The 27,723-nt window shown below is 42.0% G+C and overlaps 1 protein-coding gene across 5 annotated transcripts in view; it reads right to left on the bottom strand.

Annotated features, from left to right (window-relative positions):
• LOC135100476 (ankyrin-3-like) overlaps window positions 1–27,723 on the bottom strand; it is a 251,464-nt gene that overhangs the window by 147,004 nt on the left and 76,737 nt on the right. For 2 of the 5 annotated variants that reach the window (XM_064003418.1, XM_064003419.1), the window contains exon 2: window positions 21,556–21,586. In XM_064003418.1, coding sequence (XP_063859488.1) covers window positions 21,556–21,586 — 31 coding nt within the window. Of the gene's footprint in view, window positions 1–21,555; window positions 21,593–27,723 lie in introns of those variants that run through there. The other 3 variants (XM_064003422.1, XM_064003420.1, XM_064003423.1) reach the window with 2 other exon arrangements.

Raw genomic sequence — 27,723 nt, 5'->3', positions numbered from 1 at the left:
CAAGTTTTAAAGGAAGGGAATAGTAAGTACTGATGTTTTTCTTTCGTAGGTATATGTTACTAAAGGAATGAAATAGCGAATGCTGACGTTGAAGTGCTGCAAGGTAAATTCAAGTTATGCTATTATGTAAAAGAGTTTTTTTTTTTTTTAAGTATTCATTTTAATACCAAAGTAAAGGAAAGTGTCGATTATTTTTCATAATATTCATTTCTTCTTTTAAATAATGTCCATGCTCTGTCTGTCTGTATATATGTATGTCTGCTTCTCTCTCTCTCTCTCTCTCTCTCTCTCTCTCTCTCTCTCTCTCTCTCTCTCTCTCTCTCTCTCTCTCTGAGCCAGCAAGTTTTACGGCCCGTCAGCGGGATAATTGACAACAGCAATCATCACACTCTACATACAACTTACAGCCTCAACTTACGCCACGCACCATAATATTACATCCATTACTCTCCTCTCCTTGCACTAAGCGGAGTAATGCGCGATTATTATTCCCGTGTAAATCCGTATGTGTTTATCTCGCATTTGAGTCAGTGTAGGCACGTTAATCACTGAGTAAGATTATGTAAATGCACGCTGTCCATAAAGTTATGATGTTGTATCTCAATGTTGCGACATGAGCGTTTATTTTAAAGCGATACTCAGTGTTAAGTTTACATGGACACGTGCAGGAGGAAGGAGCAGCAGGAGGAACACAAAGGAACGCAAAGGCCTATCAGATTTATTAACTTTTAAGAGCAAGAGGAACACAAAAGGAACGCAAAGGAAGGGCAAGCACCACCAGATTATTTTGTTGACGATGTTTCTTAATTAACTTGGGGTGTTAATATCCCAAGGAGATGCTGAAATATACTTTATGGGGTGCTAGGAAATGCTGCATATATGGCGCCACAACGTCGGTGTTCCTCATAAGGGGAAGAAGTATGAAATGGATACTCCTTGACACGTGATTATTTCTTTTTAATTGATAACTTTAACATTATATCCAACTGCGTTGATGCATCTTTAGAGTGGTGATGGAAAACACTGAAATCTTATGAACATTAACAAAATGGTAGGAGGTCTGCGTCATTAAGTTTTGTGGCACACGTTCAGTACATGCATTTCATCCCTGTAATAGCGAGGCAACTGTAGTCTCTCTAACCCGATGTTGACAGGAGAGGGCGCTGTGTGGACTGTCTAGACCTGACTGCAGGAGGAGGAGGAGGAGGAGGAGGAGGAGGAGGAGGAGGAGGAGGAGGAGGAGGAGGAGGAGGAGGAGGAGGAGGAGGAGGAGATGACGATGGCAACGAAAATAAGATTAAGGGCAAATATAATAATAATAATAATAATAATAATAATAATAATAATAATAATGATAATAATAATAATAATAATAATAATAATGATAATAACCAGTAATACGCCTCGGGAGGTGATTGCAGAGCGAAGCTGTCAGTAATGTTATGCTACATGCCACTGGATAAGAGAGAGAGAGAGAGAGAGAGAGAGAGAGAGAGAGAGAGAGAGAGAGAGAGAGAGAGAGAGAGAGAGAGAGAGAGAGAGAGAGAGAGAGAGAGAGAGAAGAAATTTCAGGCACTCCGCACATGGCGGACTAGCCTAATATTAAAAAAAAAGAAAATCTATCTCAAAATTTTGCGAGAGCCCAATGGTTGTGTTATATACCATTGGATAGAAAATTCCATTGTGCGTTGAACGGTATGTGTCCTGTATTGATAAGAGAACAAAAATTTGGTGAAAATTGAGAAAATTCAAAAAATCCCATTTTCCACACCATTCTAATTTTTGCAAGTTCCCTATTGACTTTACCGAATAGAAGAGATTAAAGCTATATCATATAAAATTGGTAGTATTGTGCTATCATATGGTGCTAATTTCGTTACGATCGCCAGCGTAGTTCCGGAGATATTAGCTTTCGAAATAGCGTTACGGTCGGGCCGGGCCGCTCAAAATGAAACAACATCCATTGTAAACTTCGCTTCAATCGCAATAAACCTACCACAAACACAATCACCACCACCACTACCACCACCACCACCACCACCAATAACAACAAAAACAGCAAGCATCCCCCACCAACACTAACAAACACCCCCCCCAAAAAAAAAAAATACAACTTACAACCCACAAAAGTCGAGCCATCCTCACCACAATCCGACTCACTCTAACCACGAAGAAAAAAAAAAAAAAGAAAAAAAAAAAGAAAGAAAACAACCAACTTGTACAGACATGTAGTACGTGCATAGATACATACAATGCCCAACCCAGAAAATATCAAACCACCACTAACACACACTAACCACACACTCCGCCTCCACGTTAACCACACGAGCGCCACAACTACACCGTCGTTACCACACCTCCTCCCCGCCACTCCCTCCTCCACTCCAGCTGACTCGGTTTTATTTTATTAGCCTTAAAAGCAGTGTGAAGTGGTCCCCCAGACGACCACCCTCTCATTACTAGTGTTCTACCTTGAGGTGAGGCTGATAAAAATATAATTACGATACGAGGTGAGACGCTGAGAGAGAGAGAGAGAGAGAGAGAGAGAGAGAGAGAGAGAGAGAGAGAGAGAGAGAGAGAGAGAGAGAGAGAGAGAGAGAGAGAGAGAGAGAGAGAGAGCGCACACACACACACACACACACACACACACACACACACACACACACACACACACACACACACACACACACACACACACACACACACACACCAATTGTTTGCCTTCTTTATTATCGTCATATTTTTTTTAGCCTGTGTACATTATCCACTCAAAGCAGCGTTTCTAAGTTAGTTCTTTGCATCTTCTTTGTTTTTTCCATTATCAGCTTCTTCTCCTCCTCCTCCTCCTCCTCCTCCTCCTCCTCCTCCTCCTCCTCCTCCTCCTCCTCCTCCTCCTCTTCCTCTTCATTCTCTTTGTTCTGCTTTTATTCCTTTCCACTTCATTGTTGTTGTCTTCTTTTCTTCCCCATCATATTATTCCTCCTTCTTTTCTTTTTTTTTTTCTTCTTATTTCTTTTTATTCTCCTCTCCGTCTTCTTCTTCTTCTTCTTCTTATTTTGATTCTTCTTAATTCTCCTCCTCCTCCTCCTCCTCCTCCTCTCACTCCACCACCACCAACAACACCACCAACACCACCTCCAGTCCCCCCTCTGCTCCTCCTCATCACCTTCCCTCCCTAACACCTCTCCAGGCTGCACCGTCACCTGTCCATGATTTAATAAGTGATAATTACCCACCTGGCCACCTTGCACCCTCATTACCTTTCTCCGGCGGGATTTACACTGAATTTCGTGCCATTACCTCCCTTGTGCACCTCCGTAAATCCCACAGCGCGTCCCCCCGGCGGGAAGCTCCAATCGGCATCACGTATTAGGATGTCAGGGGCCTCCGTCCGCCTTGGAAATTGAGCCATCACCCGACCCGACCCGCCCGCCCCGTCTTGGTGGTGGGTGGTGGTGGTGGTGGTGGGTGCTTGATAAAAAGTGAGTGACTGTGTTTTATAATATATATATATATATATATATATATATATATATATATATATATATATATATATATATATATATATATATATATATATATATATATATATATATATATATATATATATATATATATACGAGTATATATATATATATATATATATATATATATATATATATATATATATATATATATATACGAGTATATATATATATATATATATATATATATATATATATATATATATATATATATATATATATATATATATATATATATATATATATATATATATATATATATATATAAGTATTCTCTATGGTGGTGGTGGTGGTGGTAGTAGTAGTAGTAGTAGTAGTAGTAGTAGTAGTAGTAGTAGTAGTAGTAGCTGTTGTTAGTAGTAGTAGTAGTAGCTGTTGTTGTTGTTGTTGTTGTTGTTGTTGATGATGTGATAGGAAAGCGTTAGATGTTATTTTTGGTGATGTTGGCATTAGTGTTGGTGTAAATGCAGTAAGAAAAGGTAGCGGATGGTGCTGTTGAAAGGAAAGGAAGGCTGATCGGTACTGTCCACATGGAGGTATTGATTGATACTGAAGTCCGCGGTACAGGGATACACACAGATACCACGGTGCAGTAAGCGGAAGGTTCCTTTAAGAGAAGATTAGACAAGTTTATGGATGGGGATAGCAGATGGAAATAGGTAGGTGTGTTTCATACTGGGGACTGCCACGTGTAAGCCTGGTCGCTTCTTGCAGCTTCCCTTATTTCTTATGTTTTTATGTTCCACAATGTCACGCTTGAGAATAACACGACAGAGAACTAGTGTGACAATTTGCACACAGATACTCAAATGAAGCAAGAGAATGTGCATTACGAGGCCTGGCTGATGGTAAGTCAAGCAAATATAATGAAGGGAACGCAGATATTGGGATGCTTAGTAAATGGCAGATTTGTAACATTCGTCTTTTGAGAGTTTGTTGAATGAGATTTTCGCGTCGTAACAACGAGGTCATATAGCACCTGAGAGTTAGTTAATTAGCATATAAGAGTGGATCAGGGTGCGATAGTGATGCCAAAAATGCTTGTTGAGAAATTATTAAGAATCACATCATTAGGACAGAGTAAGAGTATTATGCTGCGAATGATTGATACGAGATACTAGCGTGGTAATAACATGCATCAGGAACACAGAGACACAGATATATACACACACACACACACACACACACACACACACACACACACACACACACATACACACACACAGGCAGTCAGGTAGACAAATACACACAGACAGGCACACAGACACAGACAGACAAAAACAGACAGACAGACAGACACAGACACACACACACACACACACACACACACACACACACACACACACACACACACACACACACACACACACACACATTCTTCTCCTCCCTCCCTCCCCCCGCTCTCTCTCTCTCTCTCTCTCTCTCTCTCTCTCTCTCTCTCTCTCTCTCTCTCTCTCTCTCTCTCTCTTGGTCGCTCGCTTTTCCTTTTCCTCTGTTTATCTTTATCTTCCACCACCACCATCATCATCACCACCTCCTCCTCCTACTCCATTAGTTTATTATAAGGCGGCGAGCTCCCCTCCCCCATCTCCCACACCTGAGTTCCGCGCCACAATTAATCTCGATATAATAATCAAGGTGACGCCGCATCCCCGCCCCGCCCGACGAAGGCTAATCAGGGGAATCTACCTGGATTTTGACGCGATTATGTGGCTGTGCTGGTGCTCGCGAGGTGGCTGCGCTGAGTGTGTTCTTGTGATGAGGCAACAGTTTTGATGCTAGACTGATTTTTTCTTAATTATGTATGTGTTCAGTGAGGAAGGGAAGGAAGGAAGGAAGGAAGGAAGGAAGGAAGGAAGGAAGGAAGGAAGGAAGGAAGGAAGGAAGGAAGGAGGATGAATAGCGAGATTTTTTTTTTTTAAGTTCAGGTTATATTTGAATTTCCGTAGATAGTTTACATACGTGGTTACTTAATTCATCAGTTTATTATTCGTTTTTTTTTCTTTTATTTTAGATATTTTTTAAGGAGCTCTTGAGTAATTCCTGGTGTTGTTGGAAACTGATGTTAGTTGTATAGTAAAACTTTGTTCGCTTGTTTGTTTATTTGTTTGTTTGTTTGTTTGTGTGTGTGTGTGTGTGTGTGTGTGTGTGTGTGTGTGTGTGTGTGTGTGTGTGTGTGTGTGTGTGTGTGTGTGTGTGTGTGTGTGTGTGTGTGTGTCATTTATTAAGGAGTTACTCACACACACCACACACACACACACACACACACACACACACACACACACACTCGCCTCCCTCCCTCCCTCCTTCCCTTCTCTCTCTCTCTCTCTCTCTCTCTCTCTCTCTCTCTCTCTCTCTCTCTCTCTCTCTCTCTCTCTCTGATGTAATTTTGCTTGCTGGGCTGCGGGCGGCGGGCGAGCAAGTGCCGTCACGCTGACAGCCTGCCCCTCGGCCCCCTGCAGGCTGCGGGGGAGCGCTGGTGACGGCGGCCGGACAGGTGGCGGGAGTTACGGCTTGATAATGACACGGTATAGACGCCACGCAGCCTGCTTATCGCTGCATCTGAGCTAAGGAAATGAAGAGATAAGGACGGAGTAAAGAGGGGACGGCGAGAGAGAGAGAGAGAGAGAGAGAGAGAGAGAGAGAGAGAGAGAGAGAGAGAGAGAGAGAGAGAGAGAGAGAGAGAGAGAGAGAGAGAGAGGGGAAAGGAAAAAGTTGGCGTGGAAGAAGAAAGCAATATTGGTTGCTGAATGGGAGGAATCATCAAGGGAATGAAGGTCAGGATGGAAACTGAAAGAAGAAAGAACTGAAGCAAGGAAAAAGAAAAGAAAGAGGGAAAAGAAAATATAAAGAAATGCGAAAGTCAGAAAAAATGAACAATCCCTAGTTTCTAAGATAAATGAAAAAGACATTCAGAGAAAGAAATATAAGGAAGATAGGAATTAAAAAAAAAAAAAACAGAAAAGAAGAAAAAAACGTATGTATAATTATTCTGACATCTAAAATAAAACAATACCATCAGAAAGAGAGAGAGAGAGAGAGAGAGAGAGAGAGAGAGAGAGAGAGAGAGAGAGAGAGGAGAGAGAGAGAGAGAGAGAGAGAGGCGGTGAGGGGCAAAACAGTAAGCCTAACTCATATGCTGCACCACCATCACGATCACCATTATCATCACCACCACCACCACCACCACCACCACCACCACCACCAGGTACTGTTACTTCAGGGACTGCGAGCGATTATAGTTTACTAGGTGGAGGAGAGGAAGGAAGGAAGGAAGGAAGGAAGGAAACTGAATAAGGAGGATCAAGAGGCGCTCACTCTCCCTTGGTGGACACAACCTGGATTTAAGCTACACGTCCTTTAGTCAACCAGGAACATGACTCATTTTAAAGTCAACGTTATGAAATAGCATGAACTGGTGGACTGAAGGGACCTAGAGGATAACAATAACAATAAAAAAGAGAGGATAGGACTTTCAAAACCATGCAAGTGACCAAGGAGAAGTGAAGGGAAAGAATAAAGAAAAATGGGGAGGAAAAGGGAGAGAACAGTGACTCCCTAAGGGTTCGGAGACAGCCGCTTAGAGTCTTTTGATTATTCATGTGTCCAGAGAGGGGAGGGAAGGAAGGAAGGAAGGAAAGAAGGAAGGAAGGAAGGAAGGAAGGAAGGAAGGAAGGAAGGAAGGAAGGAAGGAAGGAAGGAAGGAAGGAAGGAAGGAAGGAAGGGAGAAGGAGGAGGAGGAGAGTTAAGAAAGAAACAATATCAGAAGCAGAGAAAATACGAGAAGAGGATAAGTAGTATGTGGAAAGAATAAAGTATAAAAACAGACAAAAAAAAAAAAGGGGAAGAAAATGACGATATAAAAGGAAATCCATACTAGGAAGGGCAAGAAAGATAACGACGAAGGTGGGAGGGAGAGAGGGAAAGCGGAGGGTAAATAGAGAAGACCACTATGCTGAAAGACAAGTGTAAAAGGTTTGGGTTCACTTCTAAACACCTGGCATACATTATTTTGATAGAGCCAAGTATTCATGAAGGTCAATCCCCCTGCCAGGCCTTATCCTCCTCTCCCTTCTCCTTCCCAGCCGCCCTCCTGCCGTCCCTCGCTCCAGCCAGCCCCGCCCTCTGACACTCTTATGACACTTATGGATACAAATCGAGGAAGACGAGAAATAAACTTCGCAGGTAATTTCCTAATCAACACCAGCGCTGTGACTGAAGCGAGCCCCAGACAACCCCCAGTCTCGACACACGACTCTGTATGGACACGAGGTCTGCAGTATTTTGATCTGCTGCTATAATATTTCAAATCTTTCTCTCTCTCTCTCTCTCTCTCTCTCTCTCTCTCTCTCTCTCTCTCTCTCTCTCTCTCTCTCTCTCTCTCTCTCTCTCTCTTTATTATACTGGTTTCGGCAGTGTTTCTAATGATAAATAACTCGATCTTGTTATTGCTTTTTCGTATTGATATTTCCGGAAATCATCTTAGGGTTAAGAGATAAAGTTATTAAAAATATCTTAAACATATATAAAAATTGGAAGTGGCACCAATCTGCTGCCCCGCCGAGAGGAGGAAGGGGACACGGTGCGTGGCTTCTTGATCAGCTTAGCATGCATCAGCTATAAAATGAGCATAACGAAATAAGTAAATAAATGAATAAAATAAATTAATTAATTAATCAATAAATAAATAAAAAACAAATGAAAAAAAAACAAAAAATAAATTAATAGTACATAATGATAAATAAACAAATAAAAGTAAAATTATAAGAAAAGAATAAATAAAAAATAAATGTAAAAAAAAATAGATAAACGAAAAATCTAATAAAAAAAAAAAAGTATGTACCGTAAAGGTAACAGAAGCTTTATGAGTGCACCCACCAGCTGCATCGCTGCCCCTGAGAGAGGAGGAGAGGCGGGTGATGGGGGGCGTGGCTCCTGGATCAGAATAGGTCGTAGCGACTGTACGAGATATCAGTGGATTAATGCATTCCTCAAAATAGTTGGGAAAAAAAAAAAATAAATAAAATAAAATAAATAAATAAGTAAATAACTGTGAACATCATTTTTTTTTTTTTTTAGCATTTCCTGCTGAATAATGAAAAGGGTCATGTGGAATTATTATTATCAAGTACTGATCAGCATCTTCCAACAAAGCCTCCTCCAACTCACGCACCCATTACACGTGCCTTACTCATGGGCGCCCCGAGTTTGAACTACTGCATTAAACATTTCCAGTGCCAAACAACGAGTAACATCTCAAAACCTCTAAATCTGGTCTTTCGTGGAAGGTGGATGTAGGTGACGCTGCCTGCACGGCCAATCACAAGCGGTAGTACCTCGTTACCCGCACCGTTGGTTTCAGTTCAGAAAACCTATTTCCATTCCTATACCCCGGACTGGAAACAATGAGCTCGGCAGTTATGGCTTGTGAATGTACGTTTTAAAGTGTCTTCACCACAGCACATGACTGAAGCAGTAACACAAAGAACCATAAGTACACGGAACAGCAAGCAACACAGACATCGCCATCTCAAACGCCACCATCACTTCACCACCCACCACCACCACCATCACCATGCACCACCACGACCTGTAACGCCCCGCACTGCATTACTTCATTAAAAGTGGCGTCAAGAAGAAGTAAATGGCCAGAAAAGACTTCAGACACATCAGAAACTTTGAGGATTATAAGGTTTGCGGGAAAATCTATCATAAGAGCCGGTACACATGAGAACACTGAATAGGGTTGTCAGTGCAGCCTCGCGTTACGGCCTGAACGGCGGAGCACCACCAACACCAGCAACCATTTCATAATAATCGAGTCGAAATCAGTAATCAGGATGAGGATAGAACAAGAAATAAAGTGTTCAAGCTTGAAAAAAGTTAGATTTAAGAAAGAGACAGGAAGAAATTGGTTCTCAAATAGTGATAAATGAATGAAATGAACTCAGTAATCAGGTTGTTAGTGCTCCGTCATTAGGGAGCTTTTAGAGAAGATTAGGCAAATTTATGGATGGGGATGGTAAGTGGAAATAGGTATGATTCATACAGGGACTGCCACGTGTAGACCGGATGGCTTCTTGCTGCTTCGCTGATTTTCTAAGGTTTCTTATGTTCTTAAACACACGAAAAGGGAACCTCACTGATTAACTTTTTCTGGGGCTTGATTTATCTGTTACTTTTGAACTGCCATCAGAAAGTGTCCAGGGGATCTACTCGTGCAATGACAGGAACATTACGAGACCCTACTTCACTCCCCAAGGCGAGTTGCTCTCTGTTGCTGCTGCTGCTGCAACAAACACTTCTTGCACAGGAAAATGTTGAGGTGATCAAGTCAAGATAGCACACCAAGTAGATCATTATCTTCATAAATACTAATGGACAAAAGATAAATATATAAGGAAACCAAAAATGGAAGTGTGGCGGTGTTCGCCAGACTCAAGATCTCCAGTAATGTTATTGCAGGGTTCTGTTCTCACTCACGACGGCTCGACATTCACGCACTAAAAAAGATGAATTCCTGCACCGAAATTTTTGCGATGACACATTCATCTCTTCAGCAACGGATTAAGTCACACTAACATAATTAGAAGTATTTCATCAGTGTGTATAACTTTGATTAACATTTCAAGTATGACTAATTATCAAAGCAAAATAATAAGCTCATACTCTTAGTGAAAGCAACATGATGTCTATAACAAGATGAGAAGTACGTATACCTACTGAAAATATTCTACTTTTCCCAAATTCTAACTTTAGTATCAATTATAGCAAATTTCCGAAGCCACCACGTCGAAATTCCAGATAAGCATTTCCCCAAACTCAAAGCTTCGCTCGCCAGCCGCAACACACTGAACCGGCTCGATAAATACTGCTCTCTAATTATGCTGTAACGCTCCACTTTTCCTGGTTCTCCTCATCACTGCTTGCCAGCCATCATAAACACACTAACACCTGAGCTGCCATCTATTAACCCTCACACCTGACTGAACATTTTACAGCGGTAATGACTCTCCTCCTTAGGCCTTGCAGTTACCTGACCTCCGCCATTAGAGTACCTGGCTAATGTAAGCGGAAATTAATCACCAGCCGCTCCCCAACCAGTGCTTCGGATTTGAATGTATCTGGTGTGTCTGACTGCTGGCGCCGCGATGACTCGACTTGGCCACTTACTGGTATATTAAATGTAAATGGGAGTGACACACTTGTAGTGATTAATTCGTGATGGTTGCACCGCACAAGAGAAAATGTTTGCCGTTCTACTGGTTCATGTACACACACACACACACACACACACACACACACACACACACACACACACACACACACACACACACACACACACACACACACACATGTGCACGAGTTATCAAGAGAATTAAGACACCTCTGACACTACATTTTTTCACCTCCTTTTGAGAATCTTTGACATACATTTTACAGAAGAACGATGAAGCGCGTGGATGTGTGATGGGGACAGGGGGCATGATAAGAAAAGTGAGACTGTCTGGGAAGAAACTCTGTTAGTTGTCATCGCAGTTTTATTAACATAAAAATATTACAACAATTATTTACATTCGTTAAATTGTCTTCATGACAAGATGTGCCGAACTGAAGGTGTCCGGCAAAAATATTAGTGTTGCATTAATCTCTGACAAGTTGCTTACTGCCATCGAATTTCCTCCCCATGCTTTCAAAAAACCTCTTGTGTTCACCATGCTTCTTTTTCCAGTCTCCTTGCCAGTGGTGACACAGGGATGGAATGTCGCAGAGAACACCCTTCATCAGGCTCACCAGATTCCCTGCTAAGTGGATTCCGCGGAGACAGCAGGTTGTATGGTGTGGTGGCCAGATGCTTGACTTGGCGGCGGGGGTTCGAATCTTCCCCCTCGCTGATGAGCAGGTCAACACGACGCCAGACCAGTCATGTCAGCTCAGCTCAGCTCGGTCTTCTCGGCAGTGCGAGGAAGGATAGTCTCGTCTGCCTTTACTCTTCCTCCTTAGAAGTACACTGTTCCGTCAGACGTTCTAATGTTTTCCTGATTCGTTTGTTTAGATAATACCACGTGTGCATTTTCTTCACTTGTACGTTTTGCCTAACATCTCCAACAAGTGCTTCCTCCGCTTGGTGGAGCTTGGCGCTGCGGAGATCAGTGGTCGCTGCCTCAATACTCGCCGTCCTCGTCTATTTTCTGTATGCGAGGCTCCAGTAAGGCGCAGACGACAAACACAACCACCGGGATAGTCAACGCACGCCTGGCAGATTGTTTTGCAGCTTTGTAGAGGCATGCCAGCGTGATATGCAGGGACTGTCCTTGGTTCCTCCTTACCCGTGCCTTGGTGCCTCAGGTCGTCCACCATGATTGTCTTCAAGCACTTTCTCATTCTCATCATCCTTATGCTCATCACTTCTCTTTTTTCTATACGATGTAGCACATTCTTTTTTTTCATCTTCTTCACTCAAACATTTATTTTGATCTTCACAATCACTTCTGTCTACAATGGTTTCAGAAAACTCTCCAGAGTTCTCCTGTACTTCATTCTCTTGCAATTCGTTCATCGCTTTAACATCAGTTTTAGTCGTAATTCCATTCATTAGATGAAGTATCATTCTCCATTTCTTCGTCACCATCCTTGTCCTCCATTTTGCTGCACTGCTGGGATCGAACCCGTTCAACGAACACCTTCCCCTTGTTCCGGATCCTTGGTCACCAGCTTGCTTCACAAATCCATCACACACAGGAAGGTGACGTTCTTCTCTCCTTCATATTTCACGCTCACCTTTACCCGCGCCTCAATGTTATCCCAGCTGGCCCTCAACAGAAGACTAGGGCATAAATGTGACTCTTGTGAAGTACAGCTCAGAGCCCCACGACCACTTCTTTTGAGAGTGAAGGACGACGCTTGCCTGTAGCGGGTCTTCCTACGCAGACTTTGATTTTAACTTTGCGTGGCAGTGATTGTCCTTCCTTGGTGCTCACCACGCACACACCGGGCAACATCTTGGGGAGCCTTTGATGGGTGTTCATGTCAAGTTTACATCCTAATCCTTAAAAGAGGACTCAGTAGTGTCACTTTTTCATTTATTGTACTTGTAGGTTCTTCTTTCTCCTTGTCTTCTTTCAAACTTGTATGCTACTGTATGCACTTCTTTCTACGCTGGTTTTAATAATCTCAAGAAAGCCCTCCTGCTCTTCTTTTATTTCTTTATCAAACGATTCAACAGCATTTCTTCTTAGCCGGGTAACCTCGCTGCTTTTGCAAGTATTTTCTCGTCCTCTTCACAATTTGTACACGTTTCTTCCACACAAGATCTATCCTAATCATTATTGTCATTCTACACTTCAACTTTCTCATCCCACTACGTACGTACTACGGCCCTCAGGCCGTAGTACGTACGTAGTGGAAATGATCGAACTCGCTCGAGGGACACTTTTCCCGCGCTGAAGAGTAAAACGAATTTATGGGCTTTCCGGTCCTTGGTCGTCAGCTTTCTTAGTAAGTCTATCAAATGCAAGAAGATAACATACTCGTACCTCCCTCCTCCTTTCTGTTTCACGCTCACCTTTAGCCGAGCATCCATGTTATTCCAAATGGTTAAAAGCAGAAGATCCACGTCTAAATGAGACATTTGTGAGGTACAGCTCTGAGGGCCAAGGCCACTCTTCTTGAAGGAAAAGGACGCCACTGGTCTGTAGCGTCAAAATGGAATCTTCCACAAGCTTTGCTTATCGAGGCTTGCAAACTTGAACTGCGAGGCAGTGGCTGGCTTTTCCTGGTGTCGGCCACGCACACCTCACTCAGCATGTTGGGGAATCTTAGTTGAGGATTCATGTTTGACTTACAGAATGATCAGCTTTCCAGTGGCTGGTAACCACAACATTTAGGATGATTTAGTGTGGAGCATTAAGTTCAAGCTGCCTCTGATTGGATGGTACCGGACAAGGCAATCCCAAGCCTGCTGTTGGATCTCTCTCTCTCTCTCTCTCTCTCTCTCTCTCTCTCTCTCTCTCTCTCTCTCTCTCTCTCTCTCTCTCTCTCTCTCTCTGTATATATATATATATATTATATATATATATATATACGAGTATATATATATATATATATATATATATATATATATATATATATATATATATATACACACACACACACACACACACACACACACACACACACACACACACACACACACACACACACACACACATTTTTAAATAAAAATATTAAGTACTGCATGATAATAATAACAATAATAATAATAATAATAGTAATAATAATAATAATAATAATAATAATAATAATAATAATAATAATAATAATAATAAAACTAATAAAATCCTCAACATTGGACACAAACAAGGGAAGTGATGGCTGCCGCATGACTCTCTTGGTGGTGGCGAGTCTCCGTGCCTTCAGCCTGAGTGGAGAAGAACATCAGCAGCGTGGCACATCGCCCAGGCGTTCACACTCACTTTCTTGTCTAGGTCATTTAGTGAACATCGAATGAAAAAGTTTACTACGTACACACGATTTATAAACAGATAAAGGTAATGTACGTGTGTCACCCAGGAAGAAAACTTAATTCCTTCGTGAATGATTCAAGCTGAACCTTGCACTGTACGTTACTAGAGGTGAACTGTACTACACCTTGCAACAATGCAGGAAAAGGCGCTGCTGCTGCTGCTGCTGCTGCTGCTGCTGCTGCTGCTACTACTACTATTACTACTACTACTACTACTACTACTACTGTTACTACTACTACTTCTACTTCTACTACTACTGCTACTTCTATTACTGCTGCTGCTGCTGCTGCTGCTGCTGCTGCTGCTGCTGCTGCTGCTGCTGCTGCTACTACTACTACTACTACTACTACTACTACTACTACTACTACTACTACTACTACTACCACTGCTGCTGCTGCTGCTGCTGGTAATTCCGCTATTAGTTTTACTACTACTACTACTACTACTACTACTTCTACTACATACTACTACTACTACTACTACTACTACTACTACTACTACTACTTCTACTACATACTACTATATACTACTTATATTTATAGATTTATATTCTATGATGCTTATAATTAAGAGCAACATCATCATCTCGACAAGTGATGTATTTATTTTTTCCCCACCCTGTCATCACTCTTCCCTGCTGCTCACTTCAAAAGGCGAGGAATCTTCATTATTCACAAAAATAAATGATGATAGCCAAGATACCTGGCGCGATAACCTTTACTACGCCAGCCGGGGCCCTCCTCTTCCCCTCCCCCTCTCCGCACCTTCTCACTCCCTCATTTGGCCCCTCACCTCTCCATGACCCTCTCCACGTACTCCCTTAACTTACTACACCTCTGCGTTTAGACTCTCCCTTGAAAGCATTCCTCACACCTCACTCCCTAATTCCTGCCTCCTCCTCCTCCTCCTCTCTGATAAATACATGCTTCGTCTGGTTAATTCGTCACTTAGCACAACATACACATCATCCATTCAATTTCCCAGGTTACAAATCGGCGCCCACTTATCGGCCACTCACTTCACATTCTCTTCCAGTGACTACTTTTAACTCCTTCCTTCCCTCCCTTCCCTTCTCCCTTCCTCTCCCATCTCCACCTATCGTCCTCTCTTGGCTAGTTTAATACATGGTCTTTCTGTTCTTTCTTCTCTCCTCTATATATTCTTAGTTTATTTTTTTCTCTCTCTTATTGTACTTTCTCTCATCCTTCCTTTTTTTTCGATGTTCGTCTTTCCTAGCTTTCTTCCTCCGTTTCTTCTTAACCTTCACACATTTTTCTTTATTTTTCTTCCTTCCTTTCCTCTTCCTTTTCTCATGCTCTTTCTCTTCTTGTTTCCCCATCCACCTCTCCTTTATACCCTTTTTAATCTCTCTCTCTCTCTCTCTCTCTCTCTCTCTCTCTCTCTCTCTCTCTCTCTCTCTCTCTCCTCCCATCTTCTCAAATCTTTTGTTTTCCTCCTTTATTCCTTATTCTCTTCCTCTGTCTACGTCCTCGTACCCTTTTACTCTTTCTCAATTCTTGATTTTCTTCTCTCCCTTTTTCCTCCTCCAACGTCTTCATCTCCTTCATCGTCCTCTTCCTCCTTCGTCCTCCTTCGCATATCCTTTTTCTTGACATTTATTCTTTATCTTCTTCCTTTCTTTATCTTCCTTCTAGTAACTTCGATTTCTCCTTCTTTCCTTTCCTTCCTTCCTTCAGCAGCAGCATCCTCATCTCTCTCTCTCTCTCTCTCTCTCTCTCTCTCTCTCTCTCTCTCTCTCTCTCTCTCTCTCTCTCTCTCTCTCTCTCTCTCTCTCTCTCTCCCTTTCTTCCTAAACTGTTGTCTCATCCTCCGTTTATCCTCTATTAACACTTTACTTTTAGATTCTTCCCCCCTATCCCTTCCCCAAGCAGTCTTCATATCCCGGCAGTTTAATCCTTAACATCACCTCTATCTCCTCCCCACCACCACCACCACCACCACCAACACCACTCTCACTCCAGTTCCTTATCTCTCAACACGATCAGATTAACACTCGCTATCTGCATCGCCAAGCTGCCTCGTGTACCCATGACAGAAACAACCCAATCAAGATGTGCTGAGAGAGAGAGAGAGAGAGAGAGAGAGAGAGAGAGAGAGAGAGAGAGAGAGAGAGAGAGAGAGAGAGAGAGAGAGAGAGAGAGAGAGAGAGAGAGAGAGAGAGAGACTAAATATCAAGCCTAAACGAACATTTTTCGCGTTATCTCCTCACTTAGGTTTACATTATCTGGTGACGGACGGCGAGGAGGCACCGGGTAGAGGAGGAGGAGGAGGAGGAGGAGGAGGAGGGAGGGACCGTGAACTCTGCCGGGGTCCGCTGATCGCCTCGCCGCGCCGCTAAGTGCTTGCTGGAGTGGGCGTCCCTGCAGCGGCATGGTGCTGAAGTGCTGAGGAAAAACGGAGCCTGAGAGTGAGGTGGCGACACTTGCTCATTACCACACCTGGTCTGCAATTATGTCAGGTGTGAGCGTTTAAATTCTCTCTCTCTCTCTCTCTCTCTCTCTCTCTCTCTCTCTCTCTCTCTCTCTCTCTCTCTCTCTCCTAACATATACCCCTATTCACACCCGTTCTCTCTCCCTTCTCCTTTCTCTCTTTCCTTGACTCCTCCCTACCATTCCACGTTTTCCTGTTTCCCTGCATCTCCTTTTCCTTTCCCTCTCTGGCTTCCCTCCTGCACCAAACTCGGGTATTGCTTCCTTGCTTCCCGTCCGTCCATTTGTGTCTCGGTTCCCTTGCTTTCCCTTCACGGCATATCTGGTTCAGCCATTCTCTCTCCATTCCCCGTCCTTCCTTCCTTCCTTCTCTCTCTCTCTCCCTTTCTCTCTCCACAGATTCATTAATTTCTCATCCTCTCTTCTCCTCTCCCTGTCTCCCTCCCGCCTTTACTCCCTCATGGCACCGGGAAGTTATAAGACCGTAATAACAGACTCCAACCCCACGACCTGTAAAAATAACAAGATCGCTGAAAGATAACGCGTCAGCTTAGGGAAAAGATTGCTGTAGTGTGAGGGTGCGTTAAGGTGTGTTGTGGGTGTTGCAGGGTGTTGCAGGAGGGCCGTGTGGTGGGGGTGTGCGCTGGTGGAGCGGGTTTGTGGTAATTTTCACTGGGGTATGGAAAACGAGGTATTGTGTCCGCATTAGAGACGTGGTTGGTGTTTTTCCTCTCCTCTCCCCGTTATGCCTGGCTGTGTGTGTCCGTGAAATTGTGGGGACAGATACGTAAATATGTGCGTATGAGTGTGTGTGTGTGTGTAGTGGGCGTTTCTCTCTCTCTCTCTCTCTCTCTCTCTCTCTCTCTCTCTCTCTCTCTCTCTCTCTCTCTCTCTCTCTCTCTCTCTCTCTACTGTTTCTGCGCTATAAACTAAACTGTACATACATTAATAGCTAAGCATTTACACTCTCACCATGAATAAATGTACGAATATACAGTAAATTTTCTCTCACTCACTCTCTCTCTCTCTCTCTCTCTCTCTCTCTCTCTCTCTCTCTCTCTCTCTCTGAATCAGCCGGCAGTTTTGTTCAATATTGTCCCCATATACAACAACCTCCCAAAACTAAAACATTTGCAATATCCGTGTCTCGAATATCCGTCCCCAGTTGGACGCGACTATTGCTGACAGGAGAGTGTTTGGCAGCGAGTGTTCTGATAATGATACCAAGCCGCCGCTTTTGTCACGGCCAGATGAATGCTGTACTTTTTGTTGCTGTGTCTGATATTGGTGGTGGTGGTGGTGGTGGTGGTGGTGGTAGTGATGGTGGTGGTGGTGTGTTGTGTGTGTTGATTACAGTTATCATTGTTGTTATTATTGGTGGTGGTGGTTGTGGTGTTACGGTTATTATTGTTTTCATTATCATTATTATTATTATTATTATTATTATTATTATTATTATTATTATTATTATTACAACAACAATAACTACTACTACTACTACTACTACTACTACTACTGTACAGTAACACTGATGGTGGTGGAGAGAAAGCGAGGTAGTGGGAGCAGATTAATTTTTGTCTTTCAAGGCTACAGCAGTATTTAGAGACTAGTACAAAAATCAGCTTCCAAAAGAAAAGCAGGTGATTAAGGAAAGATTTGTGTCGCGGTAAAAGGTTATGAGAATCACGTACAGGACAAAATGAGGTGGAATGATATGGTTTACAAAGAGATAACGCGCTGAACTTAACTGTGTGTGAATTAAGCGACCAAGAAATACTGTATAGCTGTTTGGACTTGACTGTAGAGAGACGTTCCTTCAGTGGATGGCTGCTGAGAATCAGGAGATAAGTAAAGGGCTCAAAGCAAGACTTTTCACTAATTTAGGAAAATTCTTTGGCTTTACTCTTTAAGGACTGGCAATTTAGCGAGCCTTTTTTTTCTGCTTTTTGTAGCCCTTGGCCAGATCCTCTCTTACATAAAACTGATAAATAAAATGAAGTAAAAATACAAAATTAATGAACACTAATAGCCAAAATATGAAGTAGACGAATGTTTCCAGCGATATCTCTTCTCTGGCTTACGTTTACATTGACACCAACGTGAATTTGAGAATAAATGAATATATGAAAAGGAAAAAAAAAGATAATGATGAAGAGAAAAGTTTAAGTTAATGCCAGCAAGATGTGAGTTAGTCATTTTGTACCCTTCCTTATATCTGCTTCATCACACATTTTTCCCTGTTAGTTTTTCCTTAGATACCGCCTCGCCATGAGCAGGAAAAGGCAGTTTGTATTCAAGATAATTATCATTGTTTTCCTCCTTCCATTCCTCCTCAGTCGCTTATTCCTATTTTTTTTTTCTTTTTTTTTTTTTTTTGTCCTTACTGTCTCTTGTTCTTGTTTTTGTTTTTGTTCTTATCTTCCTGTTGTCGTTCTTGTTGTTCTTGTGTTTTTTCTAATGTTGTTGTTGTTGTTGTTGTTGTTGTTGTTTCTTCTTTGTTTGTTTATTTGTTTCCTTCTTCTTCTTCTTTCTTTCTTTCTTTCTTAATCTTTCTTCTTTTTATATTTATTCCTCTTGCTGTTGTTGTTGTTGTTGTTGCTGCTGTTGTTTCAGCTGCTGCTGTTCTATTTCTTTTTCTTCTTATTATTATTATTTTTCTTCGTTACTGCTGCTGTTGCTGTCATCACCATCACCTTCACAATCATTACCATTACCATTAACATCGCTGTCTTTATTATGAGGCAGTGGCGGGAACACGGACTGGGGAATCAAAACTGCAGGTACTCCTCTGGACCTTGGTTACTTCAGAATCCAGTGCCATCGTAAATTTGGCAGCGGAGGGCACCGTAACCTTTTTTTTTTTTGTGTGTGTGTAAGGTAATAATTATTAATGTCCACAAAAACACTAGTGGCTCCAGCAGTCCTTCCGCTCCACTCACAGCCGAAGACATTGTTTCTCTTTTCCTAACTGCAAGTCTAGCTGTCCACATACGTTAAGATAGTTTGACAGTCCGTTTATTTTGGGTATAGAGAGGCTTGTCAAGTGTAAAAAATAAGTAAATAAATAAAATAAATGAATTAATAGATAAATAAATAAATAAATAAATAAATAAATAGATACATGAAAAAAAGACTAATCACTAGTACCTAAAGTGAGAGAAAACGTGATTCCAGTCAGATCAGTTTAGTTTTGGAGGTGTCTTAATACAAATCTAACACTATAGAGCTCTCCTTTAAACGCTCTCTGTATAAGTTTGTTTACTTGTACTATACTTAAATAATCCAAGTTTTTGTCTACTTTCGCCTAGCTTCAAAGTTTGGGTTCCCATCTAAATAAAAAAGAAAAATCCCTTTAATTAGCGTGAAATATTGACTTACTTATTTCATGAGACATGTTGCTCCCTTTGTGTCATAACTGCCATGATCATGATCATGTTCAGTAAGCAGTGAAACATTCTTGTGTTGGTTATAAAATTGATGGAGCGAAGCCACCTGAGCACCGCAATGTAACAGGGCAGGTGGAGGGAAAAGGCAGTTGGTTAGGTGGCAGGAATCCACACGGGAAGCACGAGTGTGTGATGACAGCTTGCTCTGCGTAGAATGGTCAACTATAACAAAGAAACAAAAAACTCCAAGGCTAGGCACTCAACATGTTCGCGACCCTCAGACTTCAATATCAGATAAGGAGGAAGCCAGGCGGGGCTGCTTGCCTTTTCCGAAGTATTTTTTACTCAAATAAACATTCAGGAAACCCTTAGCACTGAAGTCTGGTCGCACCAAATACGTGAGGCAACAGGAAATGTTTCATATTACAAACAGCATCACGTGGCATGAAATTATTATTTTCATTACGATACAAATCTAATTGAGAGATAATTACATTGATTCTTGTTAATTTCATGAATATGTCGATTGCAAGCAAAAAAAGAACTTTACTCGAGGCAAACAAGTAGTCCCCAGCGAGGCCTCGTAGCGGCGGCAAGCAGACCAGGTGCGAGACCCGAGGCTCACAGCCGCGCCAAGCCTTTCCTTACTCGCTTTATCGTGACCAATCAAAACAGGCGATCATTATGAATGCAATATTAGAAAACCAGAAACTAGAGACTGCTTGGGTCTCACACGTACGAGGTGAATGTTCCTTGATGAGCACTCCAAGTAAATGTGTAACTGTACGTACGTGCAAAACTTCATATCGAGTTGGTACTCTGTATTTCACCTTTCTGTAATTATACCTATGATACTTCAATGTCACTTTTAGGAGAACAAATGTGCGCGCGCGTACACACACACACACACACACACACACACACACACACACACACACACACACACACACACACACACACACGTCAAAGGTCGTGGTGGAAAAAGTAAAAACGTGTAGCCCATCTGTCGCTTGTTTCCTCGCAGACACTTTCATTTCGCTCTCGGGAGGTGAGTGTGATTCTTAATTTGCTCAGCCACATAAAAATGGTGTTCCTGCCTTTCCCTAAAGCACTGCCTCATGAGCGGGCTGCTGCCTTGACATTTTCACACTCGGAGGGAAAATAATATGTATTGGAAATCTATTGTATTGAATTAAGGAGTTTTGGATTATTAAGAGCGAGGCGGGCCTTGTGCTGCCACCCTTCACGCCCTGCTCTTGACCGTCCCCACGCCCCGCACAGGAACAGCTGAGTCCCGTGTTATGGCATCACTTGTCGGGCATGTGGGGGCTGCGGTGCCCCTGCCACACTTCCAGGAGGGAGCAAGTGACCCAGGGGCGTCTGCGGCCCGCCGGGCACCAGGCAAATATTTCCAAAGTCTGTCAACAATTCAGAATTTTAAGGAAAATTTTTCGTACCTGAGTCAACATTACATCAAGAAGCCAACCAATTTTCGCTGAAAGATTATTGGAGAGTTAAAAGTGGAAATGAATCCACGTTTTTGAAGACTTTCCTCCCGCGGCTACTGGAAGATTCACCCACAAGCAGGGTAAGGAGCAAGAAGTCCTCACACAGACGCCCCAGTGCCGCCCCCACCTATCACTCAAGCAAACATGCAACTAACACTCACCAGCAGCTGCCCTGATGACGATCCGCGATACCTGTTGGGAGAAAAATTTATTGTCACAGTCAAAATAACAACACACTTGGATCAGGTCATGACAAGGAAGGCTCACGTGAGAACATTCCACTGATAGCAAGTACAAGAGAACTCACTTCAATACAAAGAACACTATTTTGACCAAGAATTAAGAGAAGCATCCTGTTCAAACCAGTCCTGTTCATTTAAACATAATCTGAAACAAAAACCTTCCACTCTCCCATAGACAAGAGAGAGCTTCAGGCAAACACTTCCAATGTCACAGGCCACTTCATGATGAAATGGAACCACATGAGTTGCATTCCTTCACGTGAAAACTTGGAGAAGCATAACGAAAAGAAAATCCAAGTGCAATACTTCATTAAATAGATTACGTAAGATGGTAACATGAAAATGGAGACTAATAAAATGGAAATACTAAGATAAGAAAAGAAAAATATATAACACATAACTTATCATCTGCATAACTTGAGCAGCTGATACATGAAGCACACGTCATTAGTGTATTAGGCGAGGCTTTAATGGAGGATCAATAGAATGTAGAGGGATGGAGGAGGGGGTGCTGCAAACCTACTTAACTTCTTAGCTCCTTCACTGCAATACGCAACAACTCACAGCACTAAAAGCAGTGCATACAAAATCTTCGCAGTAACCTACCACAAAGGAAAAGATTGTAAGAATAGTTTTTGCAATTTCTAGCTAGTGTAATGTTTAGGTGTGGCTGTAGAAGAAAATACATGCTTCAGAATGGCTTGTGATTAAGAAAGGACGCGTCAAACAGCAGTGAAATGGATTTTTTTCAACGGTAGAGAGAGAGAGAGAGAGAGAGAGAGAGAGAGAGAGAGAGAGAGAGAGAGAGAGAGAGAGAGAGAGAGAGAGAGAGAGAGAGAGAGAGAGAGGACACAAAGGGTGCAGGGAGTATGGACAATAAAATGGAAGGATCAATAATTATGTGCGTTACGTCAGAAAATAATGTTAAAAAAATTCTGAAAAACAAATGGTAACACTAAAAACAATAAGCCTAAGAAGACACACAATATACATACAGACAGACAGACATCTTCCATGCAGACACATTTACAAAAGTGAAATATTGGTTTATGTAATATTTACAGAGCGCATCTAACACTTTTTGTATACTGAAATTAGTGGCAATATTTTATCGCGCAAACAAAACCGATCAGCATTTCATCCAACGAGAGGAAAAGACAGAAGCACGACTGGAACTCTGTGAAGGAAGGGAAACAAGTTTAAGCATAAAATCATAAAAGCAAGCATAAAAGAACACCAAGGAACGAAAATGAAGAACAAAAAAAAACATCAAACGTAAGAGGAAGAACAAACAGTACCAAACCTTATGACCTTCACGGGGATCTGATACAACTATCGTCCCACAACAAAACCCTCCCGTTCTTTACAATAAAGTCCATCAGTCTGCCTCAACGATGTCTTCCCGCCTCCCATAATAATATCTTCCCGCTTCCCGCATTCAAGACTTATTACTTTCAACTTTTAACTTTCTCTGTGTATGTGTACCTACGGCGATGGACAGAGTAAGGACACCGTGAGTGGGCAATGCTGTAAGAGACAATGAGGTGTACGGGACTTGCTGAGTGAGAGGCTCAGCAACTAGCTTGACTGTGAGCCGAGTGGTAAGACGCAACCATATTTTGAAGCACTTAAGCCCGCAACTCCACTACTTTCAAAAGGCTCTAGCAGAAGTTACACGGTTTTTTAAGGGTATTTTTATAGTTTTGGTGACAGAGTAACAAGATTTCTATAGTATTAGCATGCAAAACACTCTTGAAAACCAGCAGAGTGTTTTGCATCCTAATACTAAAGAAATCTTGTTACTCTGTCACCAAAACTATAAAAATACCCTTAAAAAACCGTGTAACTTCTGCTCTGTGGCCTTTTAAAATAGTCGTAGTGAGAGAGCAAAGCGTTTCTGAATACGGGCACTGAATTCCAAGAAGCACCTTGAGGCTTTATCGCTGCCTACGGAAAGTTAAGCATAAGGGGAAGCGTGACGGTGGTGGTGGTGGTGGTTTGTCAGGCATTCACAGCTGGACCACCACTATCGCCACCAGTGGACCAATAATGCACGTATTTTATGTACGTACACATTCGAAGAGGTGTGTGTGTGTGTGTGTGTGTGTGTGTGTGTGTGTGTGTGTGTGTGTGTGTGTGTGTGTGTGTGTGTGTGTGTGTGTGTGTGTGTGTGTGTGTGTGTGTGTGTGTGTGTGTGTGTGTGTGTGTGTGTGTGTGTGTTTGAGAGAGAGAGAGAGAGAGAGAGAGAGAGAGAGAGAGAGAGAGAGAGAGAGAGAGAGAGAGAGAGAGAGAGAGAGAGAGAGAGAAAGCGGGTGGAGGGAAGCTACCAAGAGAACATCAGGAAACGCGCGCCAAATTAGTTGTATAGGGCAAAATGAATTACAAAATAAACACAAGTAAAGTAAACTGATGTAATATTAAACATAATAGTCTCAGGAACAAAACGTGGCCTGCCAAATTCTAGAGCTTATATTTTCTCTCCTCTTTTTCCCCTCTTTACTAAAACGTGGCCGGAGATAAAAATTATTCATATTTATTTATTTGTTAAGAGTCTACTTGATCATTTTATTTCCTATAAAATCACACGTTCCAGGTTAATACTAAGTTGCACATACAGAAAAAAGAAAAAAAAGACTCAATTAACACACCTTATTAAGTAATTAAGTATGGCGTACACTAATTAGTATATTATAAAGAACATATTATGAATTACGCAACTTGAGAGGAAAAATTAACAATATATATTAGATGGAGAGTTTCAAGTTTCGTCGTCTATATGAAAATAACGTTATAGTGTTTTCTATTTCCCACTCTGGTCTTCCCATATAAGACTGACATTACAGTACTCCGCCTCTAACAATGAAGTGTATCAGTGTTCCATACTAAAGTCCTTCCGCCTCTCACAATAAAATTCTCCCACGTTAAAAAATAAAGACCTCCCACTTCTCGCTAATTTGTACAGGGCCTTTTTTTTTCTTTATTTTTGTTGTCCAGGCCAATACCCCTCTCATATAAAATGATAATAAAGTTCCCTCAGCTCACACAGTAAAATCCTTCCGCCTCCCACAGCAAAGTCTTCCCGCTCATCATTCATCAGTCTCCCACAACGAGGTCCTCCCGCCTCCCATAACAGAGTCCTCCCGCTTTCCACATTCAAGAACTATTACTTTCAACTTTTAAGTCCCTCTGTCTCTTGTAATATTTTTTTCCGTCACCTACACTGAAGTCTTCCCGCCTCCCACGCTAAGGTCCTCACGCCTCTTACCCACTTAGTCCCTCCAGATCTTAAGCCATCCACAAGGAAGTCCTCTCGCCATCATTCCTGCCATGCAATCCTCCCGCCACAAGCCGAGTCACAGAACCAGAGGAGCGTGAATTCAAGACACCACAACACCTGGAGACACTTCACATACAACACACACAGGGAAGCACACCGCATAACAACACAGTACAAACCTGAACATATTTATATCTCATACAAGACAGCCCTTCTCAAAACTATATACGTAACACACACTAAACACGATTGATTTTTTCCATTAAAGAGCTGGTTTTCTGCGAGAGCAACACACACACACACACACACACACACACACACACACACACACACACACACACACACACACACACACACACGAAACAAACAGAAACAGATAAAAAGAAATACAGAAAGGGCAAGCATACACGCAGATAAAACGATAAAACAGACAAACAGTTACATAAACAAATAGAGAAGCGAAAGCAGCCAAACAGATAAAGACAGAAAATTCTGCAACACTTACCTCGACACAGAACAAACAACCAAATTACCAAAAAAGAAACACAACGGAGGGGAAAACAACACAGTTCACAAGCTGCGATATTGAGCAAGAGAACTGAGGTTATTATACATGAATATCCATCCAGGGATTATGGTAAGCTAGGAAAGGCAATCTGATTACGAATTTATCCTTCCTTTTTTTTTTTTCGGAGGGTAAATTGAGGGAAAAAAAAATTAACTTAAATACACCTTCCCATTTCTATTTTACTGATAGTTTATTATATTTATCATTTCTTACCCCATTTTTTTTTTTTACCAGGGTAACATAATACACCACCAAAACACACACACACACACACACACACACACACACACACACACACACACACACACACACACACACACACACACACACACACGCCTCATACAACCTACAGCCACAGAAGTTAAGTCATGATGTACGAAGCAATACAACTACAAAAAAAATGTATATAACACCTAATAAGTACAGAGAGAGAGAGAGAGAGAGAGAGAGAGAGAGAGAGAGAGAGAGAGAGAGAGAGAGAGAGAGAGAGAGAGAGAGAGAGAGAGAGAGAGAATCTGCCTGAGGTTGATCCAGTGATCCGAATATCATTAGTCTTATTATTAGTGTTATTATTGATGCCGTTGCTGCTACTGTTTATCATTATCATCACCTGCAATAATGATAATGATGGTAAGTCTCTGTTGGAGGCTGTGGTGGTGATTGTGATGTATGTGAGTAGTAGTAGTAGCAGCAGCAGCAGCAGCAGCAGCAGCAGCAGCAGCAGCAGCAGCAGCAGCAGTAGTAGTAGTAGTAGTAGTAGTAGTAGTAGTAGTAGTAGTAGTAGTAGTAGTAGAAAATGTAGCAGTTGAATATAGTAGTAGTCGTAGTAGTAGTAGTAGTAGTAGTAGAAAATGTAGCTGTTGAATATAGTAGTAGTTGTAGTAGTAGTAGTAGTAGTAGTAGTAGTAGTAAAAGTAAAGATGATGATGATGGTAATAATAATAATAACAATAATAGTAATAATAATAATAATAATAATAATAATAATAATAATAATAATAATAATCAATAAATATAATAATAATAATAATAATAATAATAATAATAATAATAATAATAATAATAATAATAATAATGATAATAACAATAATAATAACAATAATGCAATGAATAAATCAAAACCTTCACTGACATTCAGAAAGACGAGATAAAAAAAAAAACACACACAAGTAATGCCTTATTTAAGAGAATGGGACTGAATAAGGAATGAGTTACAGCGTTCATTAAAATAATAATAATAATAACAATAATAGTAATAATAATAATAATAATAATAATAATAATAATAATAATAGTAATAATAATAATAATAATAATGAGGCATGAGAAGGCGCGGCGGTGCTTAGTCTGTCCCGGGCCACCAGCAGCACAGCGCCGCCCCGCAGCGATCGCCTTAACACCGCGCCCACAGCGACCTATATCCCCGCGACAAAGACGGCCGCGAGCATGACAAAGCAGGCGGTAACGCGATAATCATTCACACTGGCCGCCGCCCCGAAACTCCTCGCACATGCTCGGCTTCGGACGCAGATTAAAGGGCGGAGTCGGTCCCGCCCCCCTCGCAGCTGCCCTGAGTTACCACGAGTGCGTTTCAATTTTCTTTTTAATTTCCACTTCCCTGCTCATTCTGAGATATGTAGAAGTGTTTTGTTTATAGATGGTGGATAGTGGAATCCTAAATCAGTGGTTAGTAGTGTGTAGGTGTCGTTTTAGTGGAGATAGAGAATGATTTCGGTAATTACACGCGAGCTGTGTCAATGAAGTGATTTACGGGCTGGGCAACAGATGGCTCTGGATGTCAGTGTCGCCGATGCCGCCACGTTCCCTTCTCTCCCCTCTCACCCTGGCGTCTCGGAAAGCTGTTTAACACTGCTATAATTTACCACCCGTCTACTTTAACCACCAGACGACACAGCGCCGAGAAGAACACACTCCCGGGGCTCGTAACTCAGCGCCAAATCCCCGCGTAGAGTGTAATGCACGCGGGTTCCAAGGCTTCCAATATTAATTTACGAGGACTGAGGCGGGACACTTTTCCGCTGGCCTGCCCTCGCCATTATCCTGCGTAATCACTTTGATAACCCTCGCCCGTGTTATTCATGGGGATATTGTCTCCACATGAATAAAGTCTTTAATAATCTCATCCAATTAGGCGGCCGGGGAGAGAGGGAAGGAGGGAGGGAGAGGAATTTGCCAGGCGCCCCAACACCTCTAATACACGACAGGCAATGGCAGGCAGATA

Source organism: Scylla paramamosain, chromosome 5, assembly GCF_035594125.1.
Source record: "Scylla paramamosain isolate STU-SP2022 chromosome 5, ASM3559412v1, whole genome shotgun sequence".
Classification (NCBI taxonomy): Eukaryota; Metazoa; Arthropoda; class Malacostraca; order Decapoda; family Portunidae; genus Scylla; species Scylla paramamosain.
Note: the sequence above shows the minus strand (reverse complement) of the source record. Positions and strands in the feature narration are given on the sequence as shown.